The 12,916-nt window shown below is 50.8% G+C and overlaps 2 protein-coding genes across 5 annotated transcripts; one reads left to right on the top strand and one right to left on the bottom strand.

Annotated features, from left to right (window-relative positions):
* Positions 1-228: 228 nt before the first annotated feature.
* On the bottom strand, positions 229-3,505 carry buc (bucky ball). Of its 2 annotated transcripts, none has more exons than XM_076158277.1 (7): positions 3,325-3,505; positions 3,027-3,185; positions 1,238-2,788; positions 1,000-1,164; positions 712-813; positions 569-636; positions 229-467 (listed from the first exon to the last, which is right to left on the bottom strand). In XM_076158277.1, the coding sequence occupies exons 1-6, from the start codon at positions 3,329-3,331 to the stop codon at positions 605-607; spliced, it is 2,016 nt and encodes a 671-aa protein (XP_076014392.1). In that variant the 5' UTR covers positions 3,332-3,505; the 3' UTR covers positions 229-467; positions 569-604. The 2 variants fall into 2 exon arrangements, with proteins under 2 accessions (XP_076014392.1, XP_076014393.1); XM_076158278.1 differs by having other exon boundaries at positions 1,000-1,137.
* Positions 3,506-4,104: 599 nt separating this feature from the next.
* kbtbd2 (kelch repeat and BTB (POZ) domain containing 2) lies at positions 4,105-12,871 on the top strand. Of its 3 annotated transcripts, none has more exons than XM_076158033.1 (4): positions 4,105-4,348; positions 6,235-6,793; positions 9,371-9,536; positions 9,632-12,871. In XM_076158033.1, the coding sequence occupies exons 2-4, from the start codon at positions 6,621-6,623 to the stop codon at positions 11,189-11,191; spliced, it is 1,899 nt and encodes a 632-aa protein (XP_076014148.1). In that variant the 5' UTR covers positions 4,105-4,348; positions 6,235-6,620; the 3' UTR covers positions 11,192-12,871. The 3 variants fall into 3 exon arrangements, with proteins under 3 accessions (XP_076014148.1, XP_076014147.1, XP_076014149.1); XM_076158032.1 differs by having other exon boundaries at positions 4,105-4,353; XM_076158034.1 differs by lacking the exon at positions 4,105-4,348 and adding an exon at positions 4,370-5,620.
* The last annotated feature ends 45 nt before the right edge of the window (positions 12,872-12,916 follow it).

Genomic DNA, 12,916 nt, shown 5'->3' with positions numbered 1-12,916 from the left:
TCACACAAACTAAATTTGAATTTGTTCATACAAGAGATGTTCCATGAATCATATCTGATCTTAGACGATGATCTGTTTCTACCCATTAACAGTCAGTTCTCATTCATGCCATGTCTATATTTCTAGCTAAATATTTATCATGTCATCAGGTGATCAGCTGCAGTGTGACGTGAGGCGAAATGAATCCACACTGTCTAAATATGACAACATTTTATTGGAGGCCCCAGACTGTGACAAACCAACAACTGCAGCTCAAGCGTTCTTCCCTCAGCCGGCATTTGTGAAATCCTTTAATAATCAATCGTGCGAGGCTGTGACACTTACTCCCCATCTTAAAGTTTACTTCTTTTTTTTTTGCTTTTATTTAACAAAAAGAGACTCCCTTATCTAGTGCAGTGCTCTTCACCCAGTGCTCTAAATATGTACAAAAATATGATCCTGGAACATTTTTACACCTTTAGAGGGACCTGGAAGAGAGAAAAACATCACCTGGTTAAAACATTTTCAGGTGTTTTACAGGTAATAATTTTGAAACATGAATGGAAGAACGAAAACTAATTCCACCTACAGTTTAACACACTTTGTTCACAGTCAATCTGGGACATCAACATCTTGGTTCTCCTCTGATTGAAGAGCCTGAGAAATGGGAGAGATGTTTACATTTTAAGGTACAAAAACCAAAACTTGACATAGTGAAATTAAGCAGTTAACCTCTGTCCCAGTGCAAATGTAGCTCCTCTTCATCGTTTTCTTCGTCCCGTGGCCTGTGGTACATCAGCGGTTTGCAGGGAGCCTTCCTCTGAGCGCTCGTCTCTGTCCCGTCACAGGGGAAAAGGTTTCAATCATTCATAATGGAATAAGTCACAGACAAAAGCACTTTAAGTGCACTTAAGTAAAAATGTTGGTTATTCAAAGAAGTTCTTCCTTAATGTGACAAGTTTTCTCCTTCGTCATAACATTCCAACTTTGTCATGTTGTGCAGATCTGTAGTGTCCTAACCATGAAGGTCATTTTGGGGCGGCACATTCCTTTGACCTTGTCGTTGCAGGGGGGCTGCTTGTCTCCTCCTGGGAATCACTTCGCCGTCGCCCCACCTGCCTTGGTCTGAGGTGGTCGCATCTTCCCGGCAGAGTCCGTCTACAGAGGAGGACACACACACACCATCTACCATTCACACTGAAGGATGAGTTGTGGTCTAAAGACAGAAAGGGAGGGTGAATGTTTTGCAGACATTTACCTTGACATGTTCTGCACTGCAGCTCTCCAGCCTCTCCATCAGCTGATTCATGCTTACAGAGGTCACGACCCTCCTCCTGCTGCTCAGGAGCCTGTGAAGGATCCTTGTATTGGCCTCTTTTGTACCAAGGCTTTGAAACATGTCTGGGTGGCAGAGGATGGGCCTTCCTGGGTGCAGAATGCTTCCTCACCACCACTCTGACCGGCTGCTCACAGCATCTTCCATATCTGCCTTCTTCCTCCGAGTCCCCCGCTTCATCCTGGTACAACTTAGAGCTGAGAACTTTGCTCCTCGCCGTCCCTTTTGCTAAGCCTTTCCCACAGCAGGCGCACACGATCCTCTTCGCGCCCATCGGCCACACTCCCTCCACTTCTTCAGCTGCTTGAGGGGAGCTGCCGACAACCTCAGCAAGCCTGTTTGTGTACACACGTTTGGGGAAAAGATCCATGTCCTCCAGATCGGTGGAGAACATTTCGTCTCTGGAGGAGAGTTCATCCAGAGACGGGCTGAGGACACTCATCCGCTCGTGGCTGGGCTGAGTGGATAGGTAGTTGTAGTAGTACGGGGCTGCTGGGGAGGAGAGGCGGCTGGCTCCGGCCGCCAGCACACTATCAAACGGGAGCTTGAGGATTTGGTAGCTCGGCTCACTTTTGGCGTCGTCCCAGGAGCGTGCCTGACATTCTGCCTTTGGAATTTTGTTGCCACTTCTGGCGTCCTTGGGTGTCGACTGGCTGGATGAAAAGCAAGGTGCCAATGCCTGCGCGGATGGCAGGATGGGATCTACTCTCTGGGGTTCCTCAGCATTACATTTGGGAACACATGGATTGATCGGCGAGATATCTGTCTGGATATCTGTGACCTCCACTTTGTCAGAGAGGCTCAACTTCTCAAGAGAGCAATGAGAGAGGAACTGCTCATCTCCCGCTGGCTGCTCAAGGTCGGGACACTCTTCGTGGACAGAAGAGCTATCAAGGGGCAGCACCTCGTCAAATCCTCCGGACCAGCACCCCTGGGAGCTCAGGGTCCCTAAGCTCCTGTGGCTCGACTCACCGTCGTACACAGCTGCTGTGGAGTCACTGAGGGTCACTGCGGGCGACTGCAAATGGCTCTCATCAGGCACCGAGGGCAGGACGTGATCAGCAGCCCGCTCTTCACTTTTCTTTTCCTCTCCCGGCGAGAACATTCCAGAAGACTGGGAGGCGACACCCGAGTCTAGTTCCCTCTCAGAGCCGGCCAGCTCGTTGGCTCGGATTTTATCAAGGCATTCGATCAGCTTGGATATGGCGTCGCTGGGGTCCGTCTGAGCCTCTGAACAGGCCATGTCCCGACGCCCGTGATGAGGTGGGGGGCGATGCTGCTGCTGCTGCTGCTGCTGCTGCTGCTGAGGTGGCGGCGGCTGCTGGCGTGGCACGTCGTTCCATGCGGGAGACTGGAAGCGAGGTTCAAACATTCGCCTGTAATCCATCGGATATACAGGAGACTGTGGGAAAACATAGCCGGGATACTGCATGTACTGGTACGGGTGCATGTAGGGACGTCCAAAGTTAAAACCTGTGCAATATGAAGACAAACAGTGTCAGGAACAACCAACTGACAGACTGAGATTTTGGGGAAATTGCTACAGAACAAATTTAACTAAAAAAACACGTAGAATTTAATAACGGCAGAAGTATTCTGGATGGTGCTCTGTAGCATTTGTATTTAAATTAATCAGAATGTCAACTACATAAGTATCAGCCTTAAAAGTGACCATAACCTTCCTTAAAGCTGATCTAGAGACGCTTTGTACCTGCAGGCAAACCGTATTGGCAGTATGGGTTGTTCATCTGCCATTGCTGGTAGTAAGGCAGGTACGGCTGAGACGCAGGCTGGACGTAGAAGAAAGGTCTGGAATGTTGTTGACCTCGCTGCTGTGCACCGCCAAACGCATGTGGTTGTTGACTTCCATCTATAGAAACATGTACATTTAAAGTTTTGAGACAAATACAAATATTAAAATGACATGATAAAAAGCCAGAGCCTTGTTTGCGTCTCATTAAATTGAGGGAATGAATATATGTAGATAGATTTAGTAAGGAGTTATTTACCATCCATGGTCTCTCACTTGCTTTCTTGCTCAGCCTTAACAATAAAACACTGCGAAACAAGAAAATGACGCCGAGTAAAACAAAAGATCCTCCAGCAACTGGAGATTACAGGATAATTCTGCAGCAGTTTCTCGCTAAACAAACGTGAGGAGCAGCACTTCACTCTTCTGCGTCCATGAGGCTCCACTGACTCCAGCAGTCACACGGGCCAATTAGTTAATTAGCTCATAAGTAACACCTGCCGCCGTCTGCACGAGCGCAGATTTGCCGCGTGTTTGACAGGCGCCAATGCGTCACAACGTCACAACGTCAATGTTACCACGGTTCATTTTGGAGTAATGAAAAAACGATCTCAAAGGCATTACAGATTAAGAATATAATATAAAATAAGAAACAGAGCAAAGAAGACATGATTTTTGTAAGATTGAAATACAGTTACAATTGCCAAAAAAATAAATTGTAATCATTATCAATACGATTTATTTCTTACGCACAACGATTAATTTCTTAATTTACAAAACGGATAACATTTACATTTCAAGATAATGATGAATCTACCCTGGACATTTCGTTCATATTTATAATCAGATTTGGAAGAGCTAAAGTAGGGTAATGGAGGAGCTTCATTACTTGTGAAGACAATATGCTGAAATTCAATTACTTTTTCTATTATAATTATTTAATATTTATAATATTACAGATACTCAGATGTGTACATTTCTCTCACACACACAGTGAAACAGCAGATATTCAGAATACTGCAGCATCGTCAGTCGTGTCATCCTCTACATTGTCCAGCAGGGGTCAGTGTTTCTCTGTTAGCCGGGAGTTAATTTTGAGCGCATGCGCAGTATCCTCATTTGGCCTCGTCTTTCGGGCGCTTATGATGCGCTGAAAGGTTGTTTGCTGCAGAGCGCTCTTACTCAACTGTTTAGTTTCTCGACCCCGCTTTGGAAGCTTACTCGTCGCGTTGTGCCCCGCAGAAAAGCGAAGCGAAGGATCCACGCGTGGAGTCCGCCAGCAGGTGACGTAAGGGACATTTTGATCGTTGAACGGTTAAGTTGAAAAGTGGCTCAGTCAGGTAGCTAGCCTGCGCTTATTCAGCTCGCGGTGTATGAGCTAGCGGCGTGATCGCTCTCTAATTTATACTCTTTGTAAGTTTGTGTCTCTGCCGTTTTATTCATAGAACAATCTTATAATAGATTCGATCATAGCGGGGGCTCGGTTTAATAAGCAGTTAGCGCGCACTAGCAGATGTGCTACCTCGTTTGCTAACAGTTATGCTACCCCGGAACTGGGGAGCAGAGGAGCTAGTGCTAGCAGCTAACTTACGGCGGGTGGCGACCGGACGAGTGTCGCCAGCCGAATGTGTGTGTTTGCGAGCCGGGCGGAGAGGAGAGCGAGCGCCGCGCCGATACAACCGCGATTTGACGACTGTGTGTGCTTCGCTTGGTTAACAGCACCGAGTGGTTCCGGTTTAAAAAGGGTTTGTTTTGAATGCGCGAGGAAGCGAAGCGGCGGTTAACCTGCTTAGCTTAGCTGGTTAGCATCAGGTAAGTACATAATGTGTTATCTGTATATACTCGTCAACCGTCGACACACGCGCCTAAAGAGCGGCTCCTACGACGACTTTGCGGTGTTTATGAGCGAACCAACGACGGCAGCAGGGCGACGCCGCGTCCGTGTGTGTGTGGGGCTGAGTGCAGCCGTGTGACGGCAGAGCTGCGGCTGATGGCCTCCGTGAAAGATGAAGGTTGTGTCGTGGAGTGACCGAGTTCAGCAGTGCGTTACCTGCGGGGATCCACGGGGAACGGTTCTGATTCTGGCTTGGCAGACGGGAAAACAACAATAACAACGTCCCGGAATGTGGAGAAGCAACTCATCAGGCCTGTTGAAGTCACGGAAAATAATTAATAGAGTTATGAAAGATGTTGTTTGGATCAGAATGACTTGAAAGCTGCATTCATGTGAGCCATTTATCATTCCATTACTACAATTGGTTCAGAGTCCAGTTTTTGGGGCCCTCTGTCAGTCCCTTGTGTGGATGTGCGTTGCCATAGTAACAGTCTAGGGTCATCTGTAGGCCTCGCCTTTACTAAAGATGTGTACGTTGTTTACAGAATGTATGGAGGAGACGTCACTCTCCGTTCCTGCCACTGCCTGTTGTTTGTTTGCCAGCAGCACCAGCCCGTTGCCATAGGAACGTTGCGGTGGTTCGACCGGCCTCCTGCGTTGATAGAAACGCAGATCGGTTCTTAGAAACGTCCAAGCTGAGAACCAGAACTGGTACCAGCAGGTGGGCTCTCTGCCACTCTGAGCAAAGCAAGAAAGAGAATTAGGGTGAAGTTGAATCTGCATTTTAATCATCATTGTGTCTTTTCCCCCAACATTTGCTCTGTTCCGCTTAAATGGGAGTATTAATGGGATTGTCCACCCTTATCCGGCTGTTGTTTAGTTGTTATTGTCAGATTAATGGCGTCTGTTTGTGCAGCAGCTCCCTTTCGCTCAGACGCTCACGTAGCCTCATGTCTGGCTGTCAGCGAGTGATGGAGCAAGCGAGGGAGGGGTGGAGGGAGGGAGGGCGTGGTGGAGATGAAGGCAGGTGACCTGTCGGGGGGGGAGAGCGGATTGTTGACGGTGCAGTTTGCTCGGGCAGGAGAGGACACAGGGACGTTTGCTGCTGTGACAGGTCCACAGGGAGGGACGGGGTTCACTCTAATGCCCGCCTGACAAACTATCTGCTTTACACGCCGTAGTCAGGTTGGATGGTTATTGGCCACAGTGTGACTCTCCTGCTAAAAGATGGCGACAGTGTTGACTTGCTTTGCATTTGTCTAGTGTCCGTGTCCTCCATGTCGGTCTCACCGTTCCTCTCCCTCTCTCTCTTTGTCGCTTTCCTGTGTTTTCCAGTTGAGCACTGGCGCAGCAGCGTCGCAGACCGCCACCGGGCTCTCTCTACCTCCGCTCCCCCGGCGCCTCCCTGCATGACCTCAGAAACCAGATCAACACGGAGCGACTAGGGGACACGGCCCCGTCCTCACCAAGGACATTTCCTCCGGACTCCTGGCTGGTAGCGGGACACTAAAGCCTCCTCGTCTCATCTTTCATCTCATCTCCAATCAGACGGAGCAGCTGAATCCTAACACCTCCACTTTGTCCGGTGGAGGTGTGGACGAGACGTTTCCCCCCACGTTATCTCTTAATCCTTTCACATTTATTTTCTCCTGGTTGGCTGGAGTCCGGTTCTGCCGGCCGCGCGACTCTCAAAACTGGGGCGCGATTCATGGGATGCAACCATGTCGGATCTCAGTGAGCGCAGGCCAGTCAACACGGACTACGCCGTCTCCCTGCTGGAGCAGCTCAAGTTCTTTTACGAACAGAAATTACTGACTGACGTCGTGCTGCTGGTGGAGGACACGGAGTTCCCGTGTCACAAGATGGTCCTGGCCACGTGCAGCTCCTATTTCAGGTGAGTGCGTCCGGCTGTGAAGTAACGGCTGCTGTTATTGTAGGTCAGTGTGCGATTTGTGCTAGAAGTGATGAGGGAAACTCTTATTGTGATTACAATGAGATCAACACCAACACAGTATTTTCGGGTGCCAGCTACCATAGTACCTCACACTACGATGCCTTTAAATCAATCGGACCTTCTTGCCATTTGGTATCTTCACGTGGCAGAATTTCCTGACGTTGCCAACTCGTTGCTACGGGAGTTTCTCAGCTCGGTGACATGAAATAAGCCGCCTGAGGCAAACGGTGAAGCGCGCTTCGGCGTTTTTGCAGCGTAGTCGTCTCCTACAGTTTCAATAAATAATGCTGTGTGTGTGTGTGTGTGTGTGTGTGTGTGTGTGTGTGTGTGTGTGTGTGTGTGTGTTGTGTGTGTGTGTGTGTGTGTGTGTGTGTGTGTGTGTGTGTGTGTGTGTGTGTGTGTGTGTGTGTGTGTGTGTGTGTGTGTGTGTGTGTGGACGCCGATTACTCCCCGCACTCTGATGGAGATTGGGTTCGGTTACGTTGTGGTTATGTAGCACCGTTGTTGTTAGGAGGTAGGCTGTAGGCACTCGCCTTCTACAGTTACGATAAATAATGCAGCTCGTCTTGGAGCACGAGTTACAGACTCCATACATGCAGGCAGGCTGGAAAACGGAGGGGGGCGTGTGTGTGTGTGTGTGGTTATATATACATATCTAAGTTTATGTAGCCTGAACTTACAAGGAAGAAGTGCGTCATGATAGTGTCACGTGATGCCAATTGAGCATTCACACCCTTCTGGTGGGAATACAGGTGTGTGTGTGTGTAGGGTGAGACGTGATTCTGCCTCGTCTACATGTTCTGTATTTCAACATGGAACAAATGAAGCAATCTCTCTAACCTGTAGCTGTGGAGGAGAATCTCTCAAGGCCCCTGAGAGGCCTCAACGGTGCGCACTGCATTGCATAATGAGGTGTGTGTGTGTGTGTTGCAGTGAATATGGGAAGAGTCCATCTGTACATGACAGGAGCTCATGCAGCCTTTGAACACCGTCTACCTCTCACCCCTCCTCCTCTCTCTCCCTCTCTCTCTCTGCACACTCGCATTCCAAGGAAAGGTCCCCACAACTTGATGCCTCTCTCTCCCCCCCGATCTCCCTCGTCGTTTCCCACGCACTCGTTATCTGGTGCGAACACGCAAAGCATTTCCCCTGCAGAGGTGTTGCCTCTCTCTCTCTCTCTCTCTCTCTCTCTCTCTCTCTCTCTCTCTCTCTCTCTCTCTCTCTCTCTCTCTCTCTCTCTCTCTCTCTCTCTCTCTCTCTCTCTCTCTCTCTCTCTCTCTCTCTCTCTCTCTCTCTCTCTCTCTCTCTCTCTCTCTCTCTCTCTCTCTCTCTCTCTCTCTCTCTCTCTCTCTCTCTCTCTCTCTCTCTGCTTCAGGGGAAAGGGGGAGCGGCGGCGCTCTGGAGGAGGAGGTTGTCTCTTAGTTGACGGTGAGACACGGAAGAAACGCAGGGGGGTGTGTGGGGGGCCGGAGGAGCCTGCAGGGTTGCGTAATCCGGCCCTGGCAGGTCTGGCTCCTGCTGTGAACGGCACACAGACCCAGCAGCTCCCCCCCTCCCCAAATACAGGGGGGCCGAGTTGTTTTGCAGGCAAAATATTAACGCAGCAAGACGCCACAGAGTTCAGTGGGTGCATCACACACACACACACACACACACACACACACACAGGCTGAAGGAGAAGCTGCGCAGCACCAGATTTGGTGTTGGAACGCTCTGGAACGTCTTCTTTGCGTAATTAAATCAAAGGGTGTTTTGTTTGAGACGGGGTTAAAGAGTCCTGTGATGACTGGGCGCTGCTGAGCGGGAGCGTGGAGAGCGTGGGCGGCCCGTCGGGGCCGAGGCAGCGTGGGCGTCAGCGGCCCAGCTGGACTGAAAGTATGCACGCTTAGCCCACTGGCCAGATGCTGACTGTCACTTTGTCGGTCTGAATCACCAGTGAGTCATAAGGAAGTCGGCGGTCATCGAACTCAGACTCTTTCAATGTTGCTGTATTTATTAACACCGGTTTTACAACTGAACACAACCGCAGCTCAGGTCAGCTGAACGAGGCGCTGCTAATCAGGATCAGCTGCTGTGTGAGCGCGTCTTCACTGTCTCAGTCTGAGTGAAGCGATATCTGATCCCTCTCTCTTGCTCTCTCCTTCATCAAACCTCTTCAATAAGCGCCGCAAAGCTTCCACCTGCCTCACTCAGGTGCTGAAGGACGGCTCTACTGTCTGTTTGAACTCGTCTCCGCTCCCTCTACCCGTATGTAGCTCTACGTAGGATAGAGGAACATCAAACCAAACGTCTTCAATAGAGCAGCTTTCCTTCATGTGGCAGAAACAAAACCTCAGTGGTTTAGATATGATTGACTCCCGAAAAACAGCCGTAAATTTGAATGCAGCCTTACTTATGGTATGATCGTTACATTCTGCTCCATCCCTCCATGTGAACATACAGAGGAACCAGCAGGTGTCTCCTTGGTTTGGTTCATTCCCCAGTTTAACGCTGACTGTTTCCTGTCTCATTTTGCAGGGCCATGTTCATGGGCGGCCTTAGTGAGAGCAAACAGACCCACATCCACCTGAGGAACGTGGACGCGGCCACCCTGCAGATCATCATCACCTACGCCTACACGGGCAACCTGGCAATCAGCGACAGCACGGTGGAGCCGCTCTACGAGACGGCGTGCTTCCTGCAGGTCAGCCCACGGGACCACTTCCTGTTCAAAGCGTCTCACCTTCTGAGTATGCAGACTTACAATTGCAGTCTCCTTCTGTCTTCTGTCCCTCTCAGGTGGAGGACGTCTTGCTGCAGTGCAGGGACTATCTGGTGAAGAAGATCAATGCTGAAAACTGCGTCCGCATGCTGAGCATCGGCGACCTGTTCAGCTGCAGCGAGCTGAAGCAGAGCGCCAAGCGGATGGTGGAGCACAAGTTCCCCATGGTGTACCGGCAGGAGGCCTTCCTTCAGCTGTCCCACGAGCTGCTGATCGACATCCTGAGCAGCGACAACCTCAACGTGGAGAAGGAAGAGACTGTGCGCGAGGCGGCCATGCTGTGGCTGGAGTACAACATGGAGGCGCGCTCGCAACACCTGTCCTCCGTGCTCAGTCAGATCCGCATCGACGCCCTGTCCGAGGTGACGCAGCGCGCCTGGTTTCAGGGCCTCCCGCCCAACGACAAGTCGGTGGTGGTGCAGGGCCTCTACAAGTCCATGCCCAAGTTCTTCAAGCCCCGGTTAGGCATGACCAAGGAGGAGATGCTGATCTTCATGGAGGCCATGTCAGAAACGCCAGGCGAGGTCTGCTACTTCATGTACGGGCCCTCGCCGACTACGGTGGTGTGCTACAGCCCGCAGGCGGAGAAAGTTTACAAACTGAGCAACCCCCCGGGTGACCTGCAGAAGGTGGGCACCCTCGTCACCCCCGACAACGACGTTTTCATTGCCGGCGGACAAATCCCACTAAAGAACTCGATCACCAATCACGGCAAGAGCAAGTTTCAGCCGGTCTTCCGCTCGGTGGACAGCTTCTATTGGTTCGACGCCCAGCAGAACGCCTGGGTGCCCAAGACCCCCATGCTGTGCGCCCGCGTCAAGCCCTCCCTGGTCTACTGCGAGGGCTACATCTATGCAATCGGGGGCGATAACGTCGGGGGAGAGTTGAACAAGCGCACGGTGGAGCGCTACGACTGCGAGAAGGACGAGTGGAGCATGATGAGTCCTCTGCCCTTCGCCTGGAACTGGAGCACGTCCGTGGTGGCGCACGACTGCATCTATGTGATGACCCATGACCTCATGTACTGCTACTTCCCCCGCGCTGACACCTGGGTGGAGATGGCCATGCGCAAGACCAGCCGCTGCTTCGCCTCCGCCGCCGCCTTCGGCGACCTCATCTTCTACATCGGTGGCCTCCATGTGGTCAGCAACTCCGGCATCCGCCTGCCCACCAGCACCATCGACGGCTCCTCCGTCACCGTGGAGATCTACGACGTCAACAAGAACGAGTGGCGCCTGGCCGCCAACATCCCCGCCAAGCGCTACTCGGACCCGTGCGTGCGAGCGGTGGTGCTGCTCAACTCGCTGTGCATCTTCATGCGCGAGACCCACATGAACGAGCGCGCCAAGTACGCCATCTACCAGTACGACATGGAGCTGGACCGCTGGTACCTAAGGCAGCCCGTGTCGGAACGCATGCTCTGGGACCTGGGCAAGGACTTCCGCTGCGCCGTGGGGAAGCTGTACCCCTCGTGTCTGGAGGAGTCCCCGTGGAAACCGCCCACCTACCTCTTCTCCCCCGACGGAGCGGAGGAGTTTGAGGTGGACGGGGAGCTGGTGTCCCTCCCTCACGTATAGCTCTGAGCCTCCTCTACCTCGCCCACTGAACTATGGATCTGTAACATAGAGGGGACGGACATGCAGGGGGGAGGGGGGGGGTCGATCTGAACTCTGAGAACTTAAAGGGTTCGACATTATCTGTGTTTCTGGAGGGATTATATGAACTTAACCAGGCTTGCTAAAAGCTTCAGCCCCGACGAGCTCGGAGCCGAACCGACGCCCCTCACAAAAATACTCATAATCTGAAACATTTCTGTCTTTGGTTGGGTTTCTTTCTCTCTCTTTCTCTCTCTCTCTCTCTCCTTCTCATTATTCTGTCAGTCAGACATCTGATATTATTGCAAGTCTGTCATACTGTTTCTACAATGTGATGATCTCAACGTCAACTGATTATTGTGATGAGGACGACGATGATGATGATGATGCACTTATTGGTAAACCTCCTTGGAATGACAATGGCAACTGTACCAAAATCCCTCGCCCTCTCCTTCCCCTCTCTGGTCCTGACCTCTCTCTAACCCCTTTCACCGCTGTTACATCATCCATTCTCTGAAAAGTGACATCTTTTTTGTTGGGACGTTTTGGAGATATTTGGCGTCTGGCTTACCGCGTTAGAATGGAGCCGCACGGTTCTAAAAGCGCCTGTAGCTGAAGTTGAGAGTTCAGTTCCCATGCAGTTACGTTCACAGTTGCCTCAGAATGTGTTTTGGGGTGGATTTGTTGTCCTACAGTCACTTCTGGGTGCCTTCTCTCGTCGGTTTCACAGCTGGGAGAATGCGGCGGAGCTGTAGGGTACAAGACGAGCGTCAGATAGAAAAACAGCACCCAAAGATATTTAGCAGAGATTTTCCCAAACCGTCAGCCTCATCATCGCTTAGCCAAATATCTCCAAATCCCTATGAAAGAGACAGCAATCTGGTTTGGGTCTGTAACCATCAAACTGTCAGTGTGTCACATAGAGGATGGTGGCTTGTGGGTTGGCGGGGCACAGAGCTTCAGAGGTGACTGCAGGTCCAGTCGCCTTACGCCTCTCCCCTCTCCCCTTCCGCTCACGCCTCCGTCGTCTCCCCCCGGTCTCGTCTTCCACACAGCCAGCAGTGTACGCCTCGCTCCGTTCATCATGGCGCCGTCACCGCAGGCTCTCTGCTCCCACACGACTCCAGCTCCTCTCTCAGTACAATCACCGGTTTTTGGGCTCATGCGTTTTTTAATTTTTACTTTCAAGCTGCTGAAATATATATATAATATAAAATATATATTTTTCATATGTTAAAAGACAAGTTTTTTGCGTGGGGGGAAAATAACCAGGTCTATTTTGTATTAGTGTCTTTTTAATTTAATATCAGGCATTACTGTAGTGTGATTGTGGGTAGATCTCCATTTTCCTATCGGATTTTTAATTTTCTTGAGTGAATATCGAGGAATCTTGCTGCTGATTGGTTCTGAGAGGAGAGGGCTGGCCCAGGGCTGTTGCTACGGAAATTGTCCCGGCAACCACTACAGTAGTGGAGAGAGGGGTGGGGGGAGGGGGCGGGTCGGGGAAGGGAAGGGAGGGGTCTTCCTCCTACCTTAAAAACATGAGCACAGGTGCTTCATGACAAACCTTACTAGCATGTTTGGCTGCATCATATTCCTTTGGCACTGTATTTTGAATGAACGTTAATTTATTAAAAAAACATGCCAAAAACGTTCCTGAAACTCGACTCCAGTCTTCGTCTGTCTGTGTCAAAGGCGGTTGTTTGT

The sequence above is a fragment of the Genypterus blacodes genome, unplaced genomic scaffold (assembly GCF_046128005.1).
Source record: "Genypterus blacodes isolate CSIRO-AG114 ecotype Tasmania unplaced genomic scaffold, CSIRO-AGI_Gbla_v1 ptg000076l_1, whole genome shotgun sequence".
In the NCBI taxonomy this organism is placed as follows: domain Eukaryota; kingdom Metazoa; phylum Chordata; class Actinopteri; order Ophidiiformes; family Ophidiidae; genus Genypterus; species Genypterus blacodes.
Note: the sequence above shows the minus strand (reverse complement) of the source record. Positions and strands in the feature narration are given on the sequence as shown.

Bases quoted from the DNA above. Each gene is read 5' to 3' on its own strand.
- buc (XM_076158277.1), bottom strand. The intron at 1,165-1,237 runs GTAAATGTCTGC...TGTGAATGGTAG, and splicing joins GCAGTGCAGAACATGTCAAG to ATGGTGTGTGTGTGTCCTCC. The intron at 637-711 runs GTTAACTGCTTA...CCCATTTCTCAG, and splicing joins ACATTTGCACTGGGACAGAG to GCTCTTCAATCAGAGGAGAA.
- kbtbd2 (XM_076158033.1), top strand. From the start codon at position 6,621: ATGTCGGATCTCAGTGAGCGCAGGCCAGTCAACACGGACTACGCCGTC. The intron at 6,794-9,370 runs GTGAGTGCGTCC...CTCATTTTGCAG, and splicing joins ACGTGCAGCTCCTATTTCAG to GGCCATGTTCATGGGCGGCC. The intron at 9,537-9,631 runs GTCAGCCCACGG...TGTCCCTCTCAG, and splicing joins AGACGGCGTGCTTCCTGCAG to GTGGAGGACGTCTTGCTGCA.